The 22,852-nt window shown below is 38.2% G+C and overlaps 1 protein-coding gene across 3 annotated transcripts in view; it reads right to left on the reverse strand.

Moving 5' to 3' along the window:
• Window positions 1-18,689, reverse strand: part of LOC143279930 (oxysterol-binding protein-related protein 9-like) — a 39,980-nt gene extending 21,291 nt beyond the window's left edge. Inside the window, exons 1-8 of one of the 3 annotated variants that reach the window (XM_076584270.1) lie at window positions 18,570-18,689; window positions 17,201-17,251; window positions 16,338-16,416; window positions 15,512-15,588; window positions 10,632-10,724; window positions 9,486-9,563; window positions 8,007-8,057; window positions 3,562-3,582 (exon numbers count right to left, since the gene is read on the reverse strand). In XM_076584270.1, the coding sequence (XP_076440385.1) occupies window positions 3,562-3,582; window positions 8,007-8,057; window positions 9,486-9,563; window positions 10,632-10,724; window positions 15,512-15,588; window positions 16,338-16,416; window positions 17,201-17,251; window positions 18,570-18,677 (558 nt within the window). In that variant the 5' untranslated portion in view covers window positions 18,678-18,689. Of the gene's footprint in view, window positions 1-3,561; window positions 3,583-6,593; window positions 6,633-8,006; window positions 8,058-9,485; window positions 9,564-10,631; window positions 10,725-15,511; window positions 15,589-16,337; window positions 16,417-17,200; window positions 17,252-18,569 lie in introns of all 3 variants that reach the window. The other 2 variants (XM_076584269.1, XM_076584271.1) reach the window with 2 other exon arrangements.
• Between the last annotated feature and the right edge of the window lie 4,163 nt (window positions 18,690-22,852).

Genomic DNA, 22,852 nt, shown 5'->3' on the forward strand with positions numbered 1-22,852 from the left:
AGTAATATGGGTAGACTAGTCCCTTATCTTAAGCAATCAATTTTCCATTTTTAAGAAAATATTCATTTGGCAAAATAGGTGTACAGTGAATAATAATAATAACAACAACAACAACAACAACAACAAACTGATCATGATAATTACAACAACAACAACATACAGTACTCGTATACTGGTATCAAAGCACCTCCCATAAAACAATACACACAGAAAGATACGTAAGAACTTACAACAGCATGTACTGACACATGAGGGGGAAAAAAAATCAGTAAGTCATAACTATACACAACATACCCCATGACAGTATTACAGAGTGCAAGGAAAAAAAATCAATGTCATAATTACACATAATATACCCCATGACAGTATTACAGATTGCAAGGGAAAAAAATCAGTATGTCTAATTACACAGAACATATCCCATGACAGTATTACAGATTGCAATGAAAAAATCAATATGTCATAATTACACATAATTAATACAGCCCATGTCAGTATTACAGATTGCAGATGGAAAACGAATTGTTTTAGGACAAAATATGTCAGTAATGTTTCTTGCATCTGTGGTGCTCACATAACAGCCGATCATATACAAACTTGCGATATGTTAAAGTCTCAAATCCCTGAACTGAAATCTTCAGTGTTGACGATCTTCAGCAGTCCATTGATAATGTATGACTTTTTCAACTCCTTGTTAAATAGTCCAGTTGGTTCGCTGTTATAGTTGTTGGTTTCTCATTAGAAATATGTTATATTGTTTTTTTGGGTTTTTTTTTTTAACAAAACTTAAATCAATCATTTTCTATATGTAACACACACACACACACACACACACGCACACACACACACACACACACTTTCACTTACTCACATGCGTACACAGTAATCCCCCCCCCCCCTCCCCCCTTCCTCCCACTCAATTTTTTTTACTACCCTCGTCTAATATCACTTACAGTGAAAAGATGTTAAACTAAAGAATGAACGAACTCTGGATGACCTGCCATACAGGTGCTAACATAACCACACTGACACCTGCGACAGTGTTACAGGCAATCACTGCTTCCAAATAATATGACATCGCAACAACCGAACAAGGAACAATAACCAAACAGATCCTCTCCATTTGTTTTTGGAAGATAAAACAAGAAATTTGAAAATGTACAATGATCTTGATTTATACTTTTACTTCACAAAAAAATCAATATTTCTTTTTAAACACAAAACAGAATGATCAGTTCTGACTAATATCAAACTAGTAAAACCCTGTATAACTTCATATATTACACTGCTGACGATGACCACCAACATTCGCAAAACAAACAGATACAAGTGAAACTCTTATGTCTTCGTGAATTTCTGTTGACAGTAAAGGTACCATGCGTTCCTTAAATTTAAGCTGACCTTTTCTTTTTATTTATCAAATTGGGAAAAGATCCTGTGCATTTGTTAAAAAAAAAGTTTTAAGTAATCAATCATAAACTTCTTTCAACATTCCTAAAGTACCAAGTACCCTCTCAAGTTTCTCTCATTCACCTCCCTTATCTTTCCAATCAGAAAAAAAAAGAAGTTTGTTTACTATTTCTTTTACATCTTAAAATGTTAGTCAATTACTTTATCATCTAGATATGAATCTTCTTTTTTTTTCCCTGTTCATAAGATAGTGAGTCTTACAAATAATAATGTTCAGTATCATTTTTAATCTACCCCCCTCCCCATTTTTTTTATAGTTAAACACATCATCGTTTGTGTCCAACTGATATGTTACTGTAAAGCACTTTGAGATGTTTAAAAGTAATTTATATGTGCGCTATCATTATCATTATATATTATCTTTAGTACTAGTAGTAGTGTTAATTGAGTTACTGATGAATGAGTTAGGAATAAAGAACAATGTCAGCTTGTAATAAACAATTAAGGTGAGATTATTTTGCAAGAGAATGCACTGGAACCATAAGAGATGAAATATAACTGTCTGTAATTTTTGACTCACTTGTGTAAACAAAGTAAGTCTATGTTTTAAACCGGTGTTCAGTTGCCTGTGTGTGTGTGAGTGTGTGTGTGTCTGTGGTAAACTTTAACATTGACATTTTCTCTGCAAATACTTTGTCAGTTGACACCAAATTAGGCATAAAAATAGGACAATTCAGTTCTTTCCAGTCATCTTGTTTAAAACAATATTACACCTCTGGGATGGGCACACAAAAATAAAAAATGAAGTCTAATTATACGCAAACTGAATTTACTGTTATATTTATATTTTTTGTATTCTCTAAACTTGGCACTTTGATCTGATATTCTGACACAACAACAAGAGCAGTCATTATTATCATTTTCTGTTCAAACAGGAACTTCTTTTGCTAAGCATGGAAGTTTTATTTATTTTGCAAACGTTTTTGGTGCAGATAGTAAAAAAGGGAAATTACTCTGTAATTAATGCTAGGGGACTTAATTTGCCACAAGTGAGTCTTGAAGGCCTTGCCTCTCTTGTTTTTCTTTCTTTAGTGGGTTTTTTTTTTCCTTCTTTTTTTTTTCTTTGGTTACAATGATGGTTCCATTCCACTGCCCCCCCCCCCACCCCCCACCCCCTCACCCACTCCCCTCACAGGACAGGCACAATTAAACAGTGTTAACTGACAGTGGAACAGGTAAAGACAGGTCACATCAGGGAAAAGAAAGCTGGGGGAAAAGGGAATATCTGAAGAATACACATACATGAAGTAATATGTCTGTGTTTGTATCTGTCTGTCTGTGAATGAGTAGCTCTGCGTGCGTGCATGCGTGCGTGCGTGTGTGCGTGCTTGTGTGTGTGTGTGTGTGTGTGTGTGTGTGTGTGAGTGTGAGAGACAGACAGAGAGAGATTATGCTAAAACACACATGCAAAGACACAGACACAAACAAACACAGACAAACACACACTAACAAACACTCACCCACCCACCCCCTGCCCACACATACACACTACACTAGCCTCACAACACATGCACACTTGTGGTAATATTTACATTTTGCAGAAATAAACAGTTCGAGTTTCGCTGTATAAATCTTATCAAATGTAAGCACATCATATACATAAATAAAGATGAACATATATATATATATATATAGAAATCATTCATCTATTCATACACCCCAACACATTTTCTCTTCGTTTCTGGTACATGTAACCATGCAAAAATAAATACAAATCACATTATTATCCATCAAAATTAACTATTAAAACGATTATGTAAAACTATTTATTTGGATGCTAATGCTATGCAATGATAGTTACCTGTGATGCACAGACACACACACACACACACACACACACACACACACACACACACTTTGAGATAGAGGGTATTTGGAGCTGGGGCTTGACTGGCATACATCTGGGTTGTTACAACTGGTGCAGAAAGGGCAATGTGCATACAGTTTCCTGGGCAAAGCATAGGTTACAAGCCAGTCTTTTTGCACAAGAAAGAGGAGAAACTCAGCTGTACTCTGGGTGTCAAGTTTCAATGGTTAAAGCACTCCACAGTAATTAGAAGAGTGAGAAGAAAAAAAAAAGCCAAGCCATACCATTTTCTTTTGGAAGCCTTTCTACAACAGAACACATGAAAATCCACAACTAACAAACAGAGTTAACCAGCCAATGACAACATAAGAAGCTAAGTGAATACAGATTCAATATTCTTTTTCCTGTTGGACTTATCATGACAACAACAACATCAACAGTAATATTACATTGTACTAATTACTGCTTTAAGTTTCATTACAACAAACATAATGATGATGATACTATACTAATGACTAACACTGATGATGTTGACAATCATGACGATGAAGATGATGATGATGGTGATGACAAAAAAAGGAAGCAGTGATGGTGAAAACATCAACTTCAGCAACAACAGTAGCAATCATCATCATTATGATTGTCATTAGCATCATCATTCTATTTCATCATTAATATTTCAACTATATACAGCAAAGCCATGCATCCAGTGAGTTACATCTGACCCAAAAGCATACATCAATGGGTAAAATGTGTGCATACATGTGCAAGCATGGACATTTATGCTGCTGTGTGCATCACTGCATGCGATTGTGGATCCGGCTTTTAACTCTCTCCGGACGAAGGAATGCGTGAACATTCCTACATAAAATGTATTCGGTTTCAGACGACGGAATGGAACAGCATTTTCAAGAAATAAAAATCCATCACTCGCTGTACACGTCATCTTGTGATTAGCCAAGCAGAGTGCGCTATTCTGGGTCACTCCACAATCGAATGGTATGATTGGCCAGCCTGCCATGTGTGGCCCGTCTCGCACACACGCTGACAAAGTCACTGACTGGTCGTCTGCTCGCGTGCCAGCCTGTTAGCAAAGCGGGCTCTTCTCAAAATGTTCTGGAGCGAACAAGGCAGCGACGGCAACGTTTTAGGGTTGCCAAAGTACTTGAAATGCTACAAACTGAAGGGTCGGACATTGAAGAGGTGGATGATGACGAAGAAGAAAGTGAATTTAATGCAGAAAGCGAGCTTGGGTATGGTGATTCGGGGTGAAAAATTGGCAGTATTTTCTACATATGGCAAAACTGTAAACATAAGATGAGAAATTTGATTTTTTTTTTATGTAACAGCTCAACACGTAATAAACCAGTTCTGAAAGTTTGTGTATTTTGTATTTTTTGTAATTTTTTTCCAAACCCTTACAAATGGGCTGTCTGTGGGGAAAAGCAAGGGAGAAAACTTGTCGTCCCGAGTGAGTTAAACCTGGTGCTACTGGAAATATGTACCTTTACCAGGTAGGCAAGTTTATCTACAACAAATCTAAGCAATACAACAACACATAAAAAGGAAGGGCAACCTCAGACAGGTCAATATATAACATCACAGAACTGGTGATTTTGAGGGCACCAGGGTTAACCCTTTCACCGCCAAGCTCACATTTATGCACAGGCGTGGAAGAGGACCCACATCACTGAAAGCTGACCATTCATTGGTCTGTTATCCATGAACCTACTGCTCTTAATGTTTGGTGGTAGGATAGGCCATATTTTCTATACATTGTACAGGGAATCCTCAGCTATTCTTAGTCACTGTCTTTTCTGTCTTTATCTCACATGGGAATTTCGTACTCTAAATTGACTGGCAGTGAAAGGGTTAAACCGGTGAGCCTAACCACATACAAAAACGTTTCCTCTTTTTTCATTAGTATGGAATTGGTGGAGGGACATGAAACAGTGCAAGAAGACATCGACAGTGATAAGTTCAGCTCATGTCTCAGCCCTGCATCGTGCACCGTTTCAGTGCAATCCTGGCAGAATGTTATCAAGTAGAGTATTACATTCCACAGCCCAAAGACCAAAACGTGAAGCAGGCATCCCACAAAAGCAGCACTCTTCCACCTCCGCCTGCGACATTTCAGGACAAGCAGTGTGGCCTGCTAGGGCCCCTTGCTCCTTAAAGAGTCAAAAGGATTAAGACAAGTAATACAGACTACTGACATGGTTCAGATATCTGAGCAACCTCATTTCTATCCATGCCCAAAATACTGGTCAGTACACGCTGAGGCCACAGAATAAGCATGCAGATTTGCAAAAATCAGTACATGTTCTTTGGGATAAAGAAAGAAAGTAACAATGCGCAATACGTATCCCCTGATACTCAGTATAAAGCAGCCAGAAGCTAACAATCCAGGCCTGAAGCTGAACTCCATGGGCAGAAAAGTTTGTGAGTTTACTGAGGAGGTGTCCCGTTACATACTGATCAGGATGTTACATGAAAAACACCTCATACTTGTCAACCCAACAGATTAGCCAAACATTTCATCTTTTATCAAAAATCAGTGTATTTTTTAATGTTACATCACCTTGGAGCACATCAACAAAGCCTTTTTCCCACTCAAATGAGACAGACAGAGAAAGACAAGCCAAAGACTATCACTTAAACTAATGAGGGTACCCCATCAATCATCAGTACATTTCTGTCATGTCACATATCCACAAGCAAAGATGAAAAAAATCATCATCTGCATTTTCCGACTGGATATCTTCATTTTCAAAATGAACGATAAATGTTCGCTGACAGTGGTACCTGCATTCAGCCCACCAACCCACCCCCATTCCCAACCCACCCCTCACTTCAAAAAAAGTGTCAAGCCAGATTATGAACAGGCCAGTCAGTTATGGTCACTGTCAGCTGGAATAACCAGAATCACGGAGTTTGTGCAATGAACAGTGACGTGGTCAGTTTCCCCCTTTCCCCTGATCAGGATACATCATTCAGATAACCCTGTGATCTGCTGCCCTGTCCCCAGACACCCACAGACCCTCTCCTTTCTCTCCTTCTCTTTTCTTTTTAAACACTGCATAATTCTTTGGGGGCTGCACAATGCCTTGAAGACTGCACCGAGCAAATGTTTCAAAGAAATACTCATTAATGGGGAAACAAAGAGCAGGTTGATGCAAAGCCAATGAATTGAAACAGGGTTGACAAGTATGCGGCACATGCTGCTTGAACAGAGACTCTGACGGCATGCCAGCATTGCACTTCCAAGTGAGAGTACTCTGATTATCAGTATCAATGACTGTTGGAGAAGTTTCACCTTGATGGGGGGTGAGTCAAGTCTGGCAGCCATTTGTCCCTGAAGAAAATCAGGTTGTATATCCTAACACACACAGCTACCCAGAATGTCCAGCATAAAACAAAACAGTGTGCTAAGTATCAGCCATGTGGTGAATACTATGAATACCAAGGGCTAAAAAAAAATGAGAGGAATGAGTTTACAAACTGAATATATTCACGTGGAAATCAATGAAATCAGAGGGTGCAATACAATGTTATCTAATGTATGTCAAAAACTATTAAAAAAAAACTATATTGGTTTGCAAGATTCCTTCATCTTATGCAAAATCCACTGTTTTGGTGAGATTTTGATGTGGCAGAAAAAAATTCTTGGTACACCACATTCAATCACATTCATTTCATAGCGTAAAACTGAAGCACAGAAAACAGTTTTTTTTGTGTGTTTTTTTTTACCAAAAACTGACTTTTCCTTTCTTTGGGCATATGGGCTGCAGTTATCTACATTTACCTGTATGTTCAAGTGGCCTTTTACATGTGTGACCTTTTATGCCTGACATAGAGGCAGCCATAACCCACTGAACACTGACATACATGTATTACAGATCGTTAACATGCCTATTTAATCTTTTGCAATTGCATTCACATGTGGGGGGTAAAGGCACTAGAAGGTTTACAAATATGTTGATGCTGGAAATCAGAAAAATCACCACCCTTAATACATCAAATTGCCTGTTTCCCTGATCAAACCAAGAACCCTCTCATGGAATGTCCAACACAAATGGAAAGTCTAACACTTCAACCATTAGACTACTGGGCCCCAACATCAGTGATGATGATAAAGGATACATATACAGGCCTCACCTCAGTCAGAGACCAAGCTCTAAGCACTTATAAACATTTGTGCAACAGACTGCCCACCTGGGCAGAGCCGACAGAGCTGCCACTGGGCGCTCATCATTTGTTTCCTGGATAATTCAGCCAGGTTTCAGTCATGCACATACACATACATCAAACAGACATGTAACACTTTAACGTTTATGACTGTTTTATCTATATACCCTGCCATGAAGGCAGCCACACTCTGTTTTTTTGGGGGTGCATGCTGGGTATATGCAGACTTGTGATACGACACAAAACAGGAGCATCAAAAGAGTAAACCAGAAAACCTCAACTGTCCTCTCTCATTCTCAGATCAGATCTTTTCTCAGCATAACAAAAATAACAACAATACAAGACTTACCTGCCAATATAGTTTGAATTTGCAACAGAAGAATCCATATTCAAATGTAAGTAAGCAAAATATCTGCAAGCAAAATAATAAATGAAGTACACACAAGTTAACAGCAAACAAAATATGAACTGAGGTACATATTAACAGTAAACAAAATACACAAATCTAAGTATCTAAGACATTTGCCAGAAAATAAGTTACCTTTGCAATCTGCAGCATTACAATGGCATGCTTGATAGCGTCAATCATGGCCTGCAACAATACCAAAAATCAATAAAAGCACTATACAGTGCGAAACAGCTGTGGCTTACTGTGCATACTAACTTCTGTCTAGGAGGAACAATATGACCGACATTAAGTAGAGATTTTTTAAACCACCAACTCAGCCCATCCCATGCATACATCAGTTTTAAAGGTTCACAGTTAAACCAAGGCTGGGGTTTTTTTTGTTTTGTTTTGTTTTGTTGGGTGGTTTTTTTTTGTTAGTTTGGGTTGGGTTTTTTTGTTTTGGTTTTTTACACTTCTTCCACTTCTTTATGGAAAACTAAGACATCTGGGCTTGGATATATTATTCTCTCCCTCTCTCTATGTATATCTATATATGTATGTATGTATATATCTATATGTATGTATATATATGTATGTATATATATGTATGTATCTATATGTATGTATATATCTATATGTATATACATACGCACACACATTTGAAAAAACCCACATATGAACATGACATGATTAAAAACATAAAAGCAATTCAATAAAACCTTGAGGGTGATAAAAGAGATAAAAGAGAACATAAAGAGGACAGAAGCAGAGGCAGAAATATGGGGGGAAAAAAGAAAAAAGACACAGGCATGGACAGACAGAAGAAAAAGAGGGGGAAAGAGAAAGACTTTGGGAGCAGGGGAGTTTTGTGTCCAAGCATTTGTGTGTGTGTTGTGCATGTGTGTGTGTGTGTGTGTGTGTGTGTTTTGGTCTTGTGTGTGTGTGTGTGTGTGTGCGTGTGCGTGCATGTACATCATTGATTGTGTGTGTGTCATTGTGTGTGTGTGTGTGTGTGTGTGTGTGTGTGTGTGTGTGTGTGTGTTTGTGTTTGTGTGTGTGTGCATGTACATCATTGATTGTGTGTGTGTCATTGTGTGTGTGTGTGTGTGTGTGTGTGTGACTGTGTGTGTATGTGTGTGTCACTGAGTGTGTGTGTGTACGTGTGTCTGTATGTGTCACTGTGTGTGTGTGTGTGAGTGTGTGTGTGTGTGTGTCTGTGTGTGTGTGTCATTTGGGGGGTTGGGGGGGCGGGGGCGGCAGGGTGCATATTCATCCCAAAATGACAGTCAACTCATGTACTCTGAAATCAAAGGATGTAGCGAAAGTTGCAATTTCATCCTTATTCAGGCATAATTATCTCTTCTCTTTTCAACAAAGCAAAACCATAGCTATCGACATCATGAAATGTTTTAGAAAACGACAACTCCCCAATACCCCCACCCTCCCCGCCCCGACCCCCACCCCCCACACACAACACCTAAAAAAAGTCACCACAGAGTTAAAATTAAAATTCTGAAGCAAGAGAGAACAGATTCAAAATAAAGTAAACAGCAAAATAAGAAAAAACAGCTAACACACACACACAAAAGAAAGTATTCAAAATGAGTTTTTCTTTCATTTTAAATGACTTACATCAGCTGTGACATTGATAACACTGTAGTTCTCTTTTGTGGCCACATCCTCGCATCCATTGATTCTTCTCTGCACAGTCTGAAAAAAAAAAAAAAAAAAAAAAAAAATCTGTACAAAACTAATATTCCATGCTATCCAAGAAAACAAGTACTTTGGTATGGTGGAAGAGACTGACAGGAGGTCAGAGACAGAATAGCATATAATTTTTTTACTGTAGCTTGATGAAGCCTTATGTACACGAAAGTGTGTCTTCACAAGTGACTGAGAACGTTGATGTTTTTGACTATCTGCATTCATTATCAGTTGTTTCGCTTGTCAGTTTAACGACTTCTCTTTTACGAAGTCCTTTAAGTAATTTCCTGAAATTGTATTTGGAATATTTTTTCTTTTCTTTTTTTCAAATTTCTCCCACATTTCACCCTCATTTACCCAGTTTCCCTCAACTCTCCATTCATTCACATCTCCCACCCCTTCCAACCGATAATACTCAAATGTATTCATAAATACTTTAACAAAATGTCTTCAATCACCGATATGTGTGACGGGACATTAAACAAAATTCCTCCTTCCAGAACAGCAGAGGAACATGGAGAAAAAGAGAGACAGTTAACTCAAAACTGCTGGCTTGCACCGTCACAGTCACTCAAACGCTCCCACATGATCTGAATGAAGAAGCAGACTGTAAACATTACAAGAACTCAGATACTGAAACACACCAAAGGAAAAAAACACACCCGAGGCTCTGTTTTATTAGGTACTCATGACCTGCCACAACAAAGTGTGTTCCACTTATAGTTATACTCACGACAACTTGGTTTCTGACAAAATGGTCACACACACACACACACACACACACACACACACACACACACACACACAGGGAGACAATGACAAACCAGACAGACAAAAGAGAAATACAAAAATGAAGAGCTGAAGCCAAGCAGTTGTTGACAGGCATCTGCCCTATTACCCTAGACAACACACACACACGCGCGAGTATGCACACACACACACACACACACACTAATCGCTCAAAGTGAAAAATCATTAAATCTAAGAACACACACACACACACACACACACACACACACACACACACACACACACACAGATGAAAAATACACCTGCAAAAAAGTCCATGGTTACCTCATTTTGCTCAATGAGCAGTTGAAGATAAGCATCTGTCTCCATCAACTTGTGTTCAAATTGTTCAGGAGTAATCAGATGATGACTTTTTTGCTGTAGCAAAAACAATAATCAAATGCACATATAAAACAACACACACACACACACACACACACACAAATACATATGTATTTATATATATAATAGTAATACACATTTGGCTGAATAAGTCACTTCAGAAGTAAACGTCATGTTCACACATGCACACAAACACACACACACACACACACACACTCCCCTGCTTCCAAAGTCCATCCAATACATAATTAGCCATGTGTTTTTTCCTTTGTGATAAACTCCACTAATATTGTTTACTTGTGTAAATGAATATGCAAATATGTTCTACACAATAGGTATTTGGTTGGTTGTGTGAATGGGAAGTGTACAGTGGTCAGATGTTGACCAATGTGCAGCTATGACTGTAAATACTCAGGCCCTCATGCACCAGTCACGAATGTCGAAACGATTGCCTTGTTCAGCAGTTGATAACCTTTTGCCTGCTGTCATTGTACTCATACTGGACTTCTTTTTGTCCACATTTTTGTAACCTTTCTTCAGTATTTGAAAGCACGAACTGTTTCTTGCTTAAATTCCTCGTTTTCTTAAACTTTTATTAAGCTTATCACTGTACTTTGCTTCAGTGATTTTGTCTTCTTTCATGTTAACTTATTAATTGTAGTGACCTGGTCACTTTATATTGGGTTTGTACTTATACACAAGTGTTAACTTAGAAGGCTACCATCGTCCGCAATTAATTTTGATCTTCTAATGATTTGAACCATGTCAGTTACATCAATTTCGTGGCCAACCAAGCAGGGACTTTGGGTAGGCCACTTAGACATAAACAATGCAACAAACAAGAAGGAAGATATTGCTACCATCCTTCATAACTCTGGTAATCACTTTCATCTTTTCTGCTTTGCTGAATCTCAAATGTCTTCACACATTTCAGATGCAGATATGAACATGCCAGGATACCAAATTATTCGATCAGACCCAACGAAACCCAAAACTACAGGTTTACTTATATATTTTGCATCTTCGTTAAATTTTAAACGACTAAGTAATCTTGAAGCTTATAATGTAGAAACAGTCTGGGTTGAAATTAAGATAAATGGCAATAAATCTCTTTTAACAGGATTTGTATATAGAAACCCATCAGAGAATACAGACTGGGAGGATAGGTTTAGTTCTGTTGTGGATGATGTGATAATATCTAATTATGAAACTATCATTTTGGGAGACTTCAATTTAGATTTACAAAAACCCAAACCAAAATGGTATCAGAACTACTCAATGCATGGCCTAGAACAATTGACTGACAGACCAACATGTGTAACTGTAAGCAAATCCACATTAACAGATCACAACTACAAAACAAAACACTGTCGAGGTATGTGTTCCACCATGTGGCTGTAGTGACCATTACCCTATTTGTCTCACATAGTTCAGAAATAATATTAGAACTCAAAAGGTGGGACATAAGACAATATATTATAGGAATTTCAAGAACTTTAAAAGAAGATGCTTTTCTTTCAGATCTAGCAAACTCACCTTTAGATTACATATACCAGATAAGAGATCCTGATGAAGCAGTTGAATTTTTAATAAATACATTCTCTGCTGTATACAACAAACATGCACTTTTTGTAAGGAAAAGAGCTAGACAAGAAACAAAACCACCATGGATAACTAAAGAAATCAATATTGAAAAATATTTTACAGAGATTATCTTAATACCTATGGAACAAGGGAGCAATTTAAGAAACAGAGAAATAAGTTAAATGGAATGAAACGTAAATCCAAATGTCACTATTTTCAAAAAATGTTGGTTTCCACAAAAGATTCCCGTAAAATCTGGAAAGCCATTAACATGTTAAATAATAAACATGTATCAAAAAACCAACACATTATCACAGATATAACAGCAGATCACTTAAATAATCACTTTGCAAACATTGCTGATAAAATTATACCAAACGATAGAACCAGTGAAAATGACCTCTATGATTTAAAACAGTATGTTCATTCAAAGGAAATTAATGTTCCATTTAGTCTCCAACCGATGACGGTCTTAGATGTTAGTAAGAGTTTATAATTGCTAAAACAGTCTGGCACATGTGATTTGGACGGGTTGGATGGGCTGGTATTAAAGCTTTCTTCCACTGTTATTGTTGATACACTGACATATCTATATAATTTGTGTATTGATAAGAAATATTTTCCTTTAAAATTCAAGCAAGCTAGAGTCATTCCTCTCCGCAAATCAGGTGATTCATCTGATCCATCAAACTACAGACCAATTTCTGTCTTGTCTGTTCTATCAAAACCTATCGAAAAACACTTGCAAAAAGGTTCGAATGCGTACCTTGTCAATAACAATCTAATCCACGAAGATCAGTCTGGTTTTCGTGAAAACCTTTCTTGCCACACTGCTCTAATACAACTTACTGACAGTATTTTGCACAACATTAATGAAAATAAATTTACAGGTCTTCTTTTTATAGATTTTGAAAAAGCCTTTGATGTAATCAGTCATTCATTGTTAATACGTAAATTAGAAGTTTATAATTTAACACCGGATTTTACTTGTCTTATAGAATCTTTTCTTTCGGACAGGAAACAGTAGCAGTAAATAATCAAACCTCAAAATTTAAATCAATCAAACATGGAGTACCACAGGGATCCATCTTCGGGCCAATATTGTTTTCTATTTATGTTAATGACTTGCCTTGTTCCATGACATGTAAATGTGAAATGTTCGCAGATGACACCTCATTTCATTCCAGCAATTCAGATGCAGGCAAACTCACAGATGATCTTCAAGACAACATTGAGAGACTTAGTGACTGGACACAATTAAATCATATGTCCTTCAACACACAGAAAACTAAATGCAAGTATGTAGCTGCATGACAAAAAAGACAAAGGATGAAACACATATTCAAACCACTTTTCCTAGGTGTAAACAGAATTGAAGAGGCAGAAACACATAAGATTTTGGGTGTCTTTATTGATAAAGATCTGTCTTGGACTGACCATATGACTTACATAGTAAAACATCTTTCCAGCAAAATACGCCATTAGCAAAAATAAAAAAGATCCTTGACGTTCATTCACGAAAGCTTTTTTTCTGTGCACATGTTCTGCTAATTATCGATTATGCATGAACTCTATGGGACAACTGCAGCAATACAAACTTAAAATTTATTCATCGTATGTATAAAAGAGCGTTAAAATTAGTATTGTTGAAGTCGAGCTCTCTGAGCCATATTGATTATAAACTACTTAATGTATTATCTTTCCACAACAGGCTGGTCTTCAACAGGGCTGTTTGTATGCATAATGTGATATATGGAAATGCTCCCAGAAAGATAACAGAAACTTTTAAAACTAATGACCACAGACACAACCATATGTTATGTATACCCAGACCTAGAAATAACCTGTATAAATCCAGCTTCCTATACTCTGCTGGAAACTTACGGAATAACCTTCCACTCATTTCAAAGAATATAAAGAATAAGAATGTGTTTAAGAAAAATATCAAAAATCATCTTATGAACTGTGCCAACGATGAACAATAACACAAATATATATCTATCAGCTGCCACCTAAACCATTATTTGTGAAATGTTTTGTATATGTTTTGGCTGGCGGTTTACTTGTGTTATATGAGGGGGTATGTGAATGCTACTGTGCATTTCATTATCGCACAATGCTAGTATTTTCTTTTCTTTTTTTTCCCCTTCTATATTTGTCCTCTTTTTTCTTTTCTTTCTTATCTATACTTGTTTTGTTTATTATCTAGATGGCTTGATGTAAAAAAGCAGTTGTTGCTTATTCAATTACCATCTTGAAATAAAAATGTTGACTTGACTTGACCAGTGCGTGTGTGCATTTGTGTGTGTACACCCTCACAAATACACACTGACACAAACACATGCCATCACACACACACATTCTCATAACTGTAAAAACTTAATTTGTTTCACTCACATGAACACACACGCACATACATGCACTCACACACACACACACACACACACACACACACACATCTTTAGAAAACTTTCAATGCTGTGAAAGTAGAAGTCCTACTCTCCAAGACTGGCAATAATTTGAAATGTAATTCAACCAAAAGCTTTCTTTAAGAAAAAATGAATAAAAAACATCACACACACACCACACCAAACCACACACATATATATCTGTCTTTAAGTTATAATTACTGCTGTCTATCAACTAAACTACCAATCTGAGTAAATTCTAGTCAAAAATGAAAAGGAAAATTTTATACAAAACCTATGCTAAATCAACCCAGGCTCAGGGACGCTTTTAGTGTTACATTCTTCACTTTGACCCCTGCAGATTCCCATAATGCATTGTGATTACCTATTTATGCCAAGCATGCACAGATGAATACATGTGTGTGCGTGCATGCGTGCATATGTGTGTGTTTCATATCTATCGACTTATCACTCTCTATACATAAAACATGTGTTGTGTTGTGTTGTTGTGTTGCCTGCACGTGCAAGCGTGTTGTGTTGTGTTGCTTGCGCATGCAAGCATGTTGTGCTGTGTTGTGTTGTGTTGTGTTGTGGTGTGGTGTGGTGTAGTGTGTGTGTGTGTGTGTGTGTGTGTGGGTGTGTGTGTGTGTGTGTGTGAGTGTGTGTGTGTGTGTATGCAATATGCTGTGTGAGTGAGAAAGTGTCTTTTCGTGTCTCATGTATCAAATATAACTTGGGCACAAGTGTGTGTGTCTTGCTTATGGCAACTGTTGCTCCACATTCCATTTTGTTTTGTCAGTCTAAGAACTAATTATCTTAGCATGTACTCACCGATGCTGAAGACAGTTGCTTTTCAATTGCTCTCTCTAAAGCAGTGATCCACCGTTCTCGTTCATCACTATCACGGGCTATCAGACAGAAAATGAGAACAAATGCGAAACACAGAAAGGCCCGAGACAAAAAATACACAATGAGTTCTACTGCATTCATAACATGCAATTCTCAACTGCATGTTTTCCTGTGCGCAGCCTTGTACTTATACAGGCATTTTTCTGTGCTTTTTATTTTCACAGTCATTGAATCAATCTCCGGTTTTGAGAGTAGCAATTTCAGGATTTTTTTTCTCACTCTTGTGCATTATCAAAAAGTATTATTCCCAACTTGTGTAATCATGGACAGTCATAGATCTCTCTGTTTGTATAGTCCAAGATACGAAAAGAAATTATACCAACTGCTATATCTACACACACACACACACACACACACACACACACACACACACACTACCTGGGTCTGATTTCTATGAAGCATTGCTTACATTATGTTTTTCAAATCAATTTAAACAAAAACAAAAAAACTTTCACTACATTATTGATCAACTGATAGAACTGCTCTCTTAGAAAATAGAGGATGTGCTCATAAATTCCATATAAATAACATATATGTATGTTCTCATATCATGTATTGTATAATATCACAACACAGAATCTGTAAAACACTGTGTGTGTGTGTGTGTGTGTGTGTGTGTGTGTGTGTGTGTGTGTGTGTGTGTGTGTGTGTGTATGTGTGGTTGTGTGGTTGTTTATTTGTTTGCTTGTTAACTTGTTTGCTCATATTATGTTTGAAAAATTCTACACAATCAGTTAGAAGAACATACCTTGAAAATGAAATGTTTTCTGGTCCACTGTAATTGTAAACGTGCTGTCATCTTCATCATCAATTCCAATGATGGCACCCTGAAGTTAATTAATTTCATTTGTAAAATGCACAAGCTAAAAAGGCACATATTCAATCATTCCACTTGTTTGCAAAGATATGCAAACATTCATAAATCTGTGTTCACACAACAATAGCCACAACAACAAAACTAAAAGATGTTTTGTTCTAATTTCTATGTGACAGACAATGCATAACATTATTCAGTGCTGTTAGTGTCCCTTTTTTTTCTTTTCTTCTTTTTTTCAAATTTCAGAGCTCTTCTGCTTCTTGTTGTAATCACAAAATTGATGCCTTACTAAAGCCTGAAGTGGATTATTTGATTGATATGGATGGTGTTGCAGATTTCTATCACTAGTAAACAACTGCTCATTGCCCTTTCTGGCTACAATTTGTATACGTGACATGTATTTATTTGCACACAATCAGTTAGAAGTATAAACTGTCTTTCCACTGAGTAGGATTACTAATAATCATTCAAATATATTCTGACAATGGCAAAAATAATAAAGCACCGGCAAGGCATGTTGTTGCTTCTTCCTGAATAGCACACCAAGAGTATGAGTGTGCCTGTGTGTACTGTGTGCATGTGTGCGCGCGCGCGTGTGTGTGTGTGTGTGTGTGTAATAATAATGGTATTTATATAGCACTGAATCTTGTGCACAGACGTGTGTGTGTGTGTGTGTGTGTGTGTGTGTGTGTGTGTGTGTGTGTGAGCATCAATGTTTCATGCTTTTATTCAAGTTTTAAGTTTCAAGTTTTACTTCTAAATATTAAACAAAAACTGATCTGTTAAAAACTTACACTCAGCCTCACACATCCTCGACGAGTTCCTTTTACCATCTTCTCCTTGGACTGAAAAGTAATGATTTTTTTTTTTTTTAATCCAAAATGACATGACATGAAACAACAATACAGACGTGCTAAGAGTACTATTAACTTAATAAGTCTAAGTGTATGAAATAATATTCTAAAGAAAATAAGCAAGCTTGCTTTCATCAGACTCTGAAGCACAAAAATACAGATTTAAAAAAATCAACTGACAGCTATTTTTTATGCCAAACCAGAAACGTTATGGTTTCTTTTTATTCTGAATCCGTAAGTTGTGGTGCCAGTACTGATCCTACTATTGCTCTTTTATAACCAATGCCATGGACAACGTAGCTGATTTGCTTACCATGCTTAACAGGTCTTTCAAACAAAACAGACAAGCAGGTCACGCAAACTGATCAATGTATGTGACACTACATCTGCTATAGAATAAAGAAATATCTTAAAAAGAAAAGAAAGAAAAAAGAAAGAAAGAAAAAATGCAGCATCCATCATTACCATCCTCTTTCATCTTCAAAATATTGATTAAAAAAAAGTCACAAATTATGTTTCCTTTCATGCCCTGCTGTCATGGTGACCTCAGTTTCGATACCCCTCCGCTTCCATGATAGGGGTGAGTACTGTCAATGTCTTCAGTGTTGGCAGATTCATGGGGGTCTGTTGTTGGAGGGATATGGTGGCAGTTTCCACTCCAAGCTAACTCAATCTGGCTCCACAACTAAGCCATTTTTGTTGGGGGCTTGGTAGGTGGTGTCCTCAGTACAATAAATTAGAAAAAAAAGCACCACTGAAGTGACTCAGCAACAGTGCAGGGTCTCCTCTGGTGTGTGGCCTCCTGGCGACCTAACATTGATGGTTCCCCGTGGACTGCCACACAGCCTGACAGATAAATCCAGGTGTGGCCATGTATGGGGGAGGGAGGGGGCGGGGGGCTCAGAATGACCGGCATGGGAGTAATGCAACTTAAATGATGCAGATGATAGGGCAGCAAAAAGCAAAAACAAAAAAAAAACCCAAAAAACAACAACAAAAAAACACACCAAAAAAACAAACAAACAAACAGCATCCAGTACTAACTGTAGGATGAGGTTGCAGATATTTAATTGTCTCATTCAGGGTTCAGGTGGTATGTAAAATGCTCATGTGAGTAACGTTAATTTATATCAGTTCCTATAAACTGCAACAAAAATTATCAAACAGATTTCTCCTGAGTGAAGTGAAAAGGGAAAGTAGGCGTGTCATCTTTTAACGTTATCATGCGACTGTTGTCAACAACAAACGTGGATTTTCAATTAAAGGGAACGATTCTACATTCTAGAGAACTTAGAAAGATTTTACTCACAGTGTAGTACGATAAAATGCCTGAAATACTGTCAAGAACAAACCAGCGGTACTGCCAGCCTTTCATGACATTTGTCCATTTACTAAGTGGTCCCTCCGTGACTGCCATGTTTGTGTTTTCAAGGGAAATAAATGACATCTTTAAACCGAATAATTTCGAAATTCAATTGCAATGCCCATGGCTATTGTTATCGTCGTCATCATCATCATCATTATGGGAAATTTCTCAAGAGGATTTCTCACTCTTTCCGAAGAAGTACAGAACATTTTCCTATGGTATACATTGAAACAGGTTTGCAAATATGATTTATTATTATGAAATAATAATAATAATTCTAAAAAATAAAAAATAAAATAAAAACAAACTAACTCCACTTGCAACCACAAAAGGCCACTCGGTTTATTTTTCTCTCCATATAAGAGGGGTTTTTTTGTTTGTTTTTTGTTATTTATCAATATGGAGTCCCCGCTTACTCTCTTGTCTCATCGTCCCTGGACACACACACAGTGTAACTCACCGGCCGACACACACACACACACACACACACACACACACACACACACACGCACGCACACACTCACACACACACACACACACACACACACACACACACACACACACACACACACACACACAAGCATGCACGCACGCACGCACGCACGCAAATGCATATTGTGATTCTACGTAATTGTACATACGGCGACCAGTCGACTCTCAGGTGCAGCAATGTCCGTGAAGATTGTGTAAAACCACATTCCATCCACAGACATAGACAGGTCCGTGATTGCACCACCACTAAGTGCAATCAAAAAGATCAGCGGCAAAATAGACACTTGGGGTGAACCGTGGCTGGGTGGGTCAATCAAACAATGTTCACTTCCAATGAGCCTGAAGCACTGGATTGCTGGGGACTTGACTTCGGTCGGGTCTCCAGCTGCCACCTGGCTAACTCGATACTCATCCTTTTGCTGTTTTTCTTTTTCATAGATTATCTTTAAAGATTGTCTAACTATACATAACCAAATCAACGTAATTTTCCATTCATTCATTTTTCATCGTCTTATTATTATTATTATTATTATTATTTTAAGAAAATCGGATGGTTCATCACCAGACTATAAAATGAGTTTTCTTTTCTTCTTTTCTCTTTCTGTCTTCCGTTTTCGTTTGATGTTCTTTTTGGCTGATTCGTATCAGAATCTGAAACATCGTGTTGTTACATCAGTCAGTCTTTACACTTTGCTGGTTTTTCACCAGGCTGATTTAGCACTGAAGTCAGTTATCAGAGGGTACAACTGAAAACATGATATCAGCTTCAAATCACACACACACACACACACACACACACACACACACACACTGACAAACATTCACACACACACACACACACACACACACACACACACACACACACACACACACACACACACACACACACACACACACACACACACACACACACAGTGGAGTGGAGTGATGGCCTAGACCGGGAAACGCGTCTGCCTAGGAAGCGAGAGAATCTGAGCGTGCTGGTTCAAATCACGGCTCAGCCGCCGATATTTTCTCCCCCTCCACACTGAGGACCTTGAGTGGTGGTCTGGACGCTAGTCATTCGGATGAGACGATAAACCGAGGTCCCGTGTGCAGCATACACTTAGCGCACGTAAAAGAACCCACGGCAACAAAAGGGTTGTTCCTGTCAAAATTCTGTAGAAAAATCCACTTCGATAGGAAAAACAAATAAAACTGCACGCAGGAAAAAAAAAAATTTAAATGGGGGGCGCTGTAGTGTAGCGACGCGCTCTCCCTGTGGAGAACAGCCCTAATTTGAAACAGAGAAATCTGTTGTGATAAAAAGAAATACACTGAATACAAACACACACACACACACACACACACACACACACACACACACACACACACACACACACACACACACTGACGTGCATAGCATCCATAAACATGGACCAATTAACGTTCAACACGCAAACGTTCATACACACACACACACACACACACTTGGCACACACACACACACACACAAACACACACACACACACACACACACACACACACACACACACACACACACACACACACACACATAATTATGATTTGAGTAATGACATACACATGTCACATACACATGTTACAGTAGATGATTTCCTCAATAATTAAATTTGCTTTTTTTTATCTTCTCTTTCAAAGTAGCCTACAATACAGGCAGGATCACACATGAACACACACACACACACACACACACACACACACACACACACACACACACACACACACACACACACACACACACACACATTTACATTGTTGTAGGTTAATACTTGTTGATATGCATATACATATTCTCCTTCCCATGACACCTCATTCAATACACACCACAATCTCTTTAGACCTTATACTTTTCCTCTGATACATAACATGAATACACTAATATTCACATGCATTCCCTTTCCTTTATCCACTTCTTTACTCCTTTCCGTCTAAAAACACTTATAGTGAATAGACGTTAAACTGAAGATAAAACATGCGCGGCGCACACACACACACGTAGTATGAATGATCAACTGGGAATATTTTTACTTACACTGACCAATCAACGTTCAGCATATATATAGCTATCTGTGCAGAACTGTCAGCAGTGCATTGCACCACCACTGAGTTCAGTTAAGTAGACCAGCGACTATACAGAATCTCGGGGTGAGCCGTGGCTGGGTGGGTCAATCAATGTTCACTTCCACTGAGCCTGAAGCACTGGATTGCTGGGGACTTGACTTCGGTTGGGTCTTCAGCTGCCACCTGGCTAACTCGATACTCATCCTTTTGTTTTTTCCCCCCTAGATTGTCTAACAACAAATTCACCAATACCACTAAACCAAAATGATTTTCCTTTTTTTTTCCAAAACCTTTCTTCGTTTCTGTTTATTTTTTATTATTCTTTTTTTTTAAAGGAAATTGGACAGTTCATTACCGGACTATAAAAACACAGTCAGTTAGGCTATCACAGGCCTGTTATTGGTGCTTGCTGTGTAGGCCAATGTTTGTATGTAAATATGTTTCATGAGTTTGTTCATAAATACATCATTCTGATCTTCAGTTATCTTACACACACACACACACACGCACACACACACACACACACACACACACACACACACACACACACACACACACACACACAAACGTAACATGACTGGTGGACTGTACATTGAATTTTTTTTTACTTACGCTAACCAATTAACGTTCAGCATTGCTGTCTTTGCAGAACTGCCAAACGTTCATTGCACCACCACTGAGTTCTGTCAAATAGACCAGCGACAATATAGAAATTCGGGGTGAGCCGTGGCTGGGTGGGTCAATCAATGTTCGTTTCCACTGAGCCTGAAGCACTGGATTGCTGGGGACTTGACTTCGGTTGGGTCTTCAGCTGCCACCTGGCTAACTCGATACTCATCCTTTTGCTGTTTTTTCCCCCACTAGATTGTCTAAAACTTATCAATACTACCAAACCACAATAACTTTCCTTTCATTTATATTTCAGTGCCTTTCTTCTTCTTCTTCTTTTTGTTTTATTTATTTATTTTATTTTATTTTGAAGGAAATTGGACAGTTCACTTCCAGACTATAAAAGCCCAGTCTGTAAGGCTGTTGTATGCCTGTCGTCGGTGCTGATTGGGTAGGCGATCTATGTTTGTATGTATATATTACATGAGTTTGCACATAACATTCACACACAGGGCACAATAGCCGAATGGTTAAAGCGTTGGACTTTCAATCTGAGGGTCCCGGGTTCGAATCTAGGTGACGGCACCTGGTGGGTAACGGATGAGTGGAGATTTGTCCGATCTCCCAATTCAACATATGTGCAGACCTGCTCAGTAGTGCCCGAACCCATTTCATGTGGATACGCACGCAGATCAAATACGCACGTCAGTTAAAAGATCCTGCAGTCCATGTCAGCGTATGGTGGGTTGTGGAAACAAGAACATACCCAGCATGCACATCCACGAAAACGGAGTAAGGCTGCCTACATGGCGGGGTAATTACACAAAACGGTCATGCACATGTCTGTCTGAGTGTGTATCAGTGTGTGCATGCCTGAAATCGGATTGAATGACACAGGAAACGAAGTGACGAGCGCCCAGTGTCCGCCGTCAGTGGGTTCTACCATGGAAGGCAGCCTGTTGTGCCAATGACCCCATGTTTGTAAAGTGCTTCCAGCTTGGACTCTGACCAAGGATAGGCGCTAGATGAGTATCCATATCAAT

Source organism: Babylonia areolata, chromosome 3 (assembly GCF_041734735.1).
Source record: "Babylonia areolata isolate BAREFJ2019XMU chromosome 3, ASM4173473v1, whole genome shotgun sequence".
Taxonomy (NCBI): domain Eukaryota; kingdom Metazoa; phylum Mollusca; class Gastropoda; order Neogastropoda; family Buccinidae; genus Babylonia; species Babylonia areolata.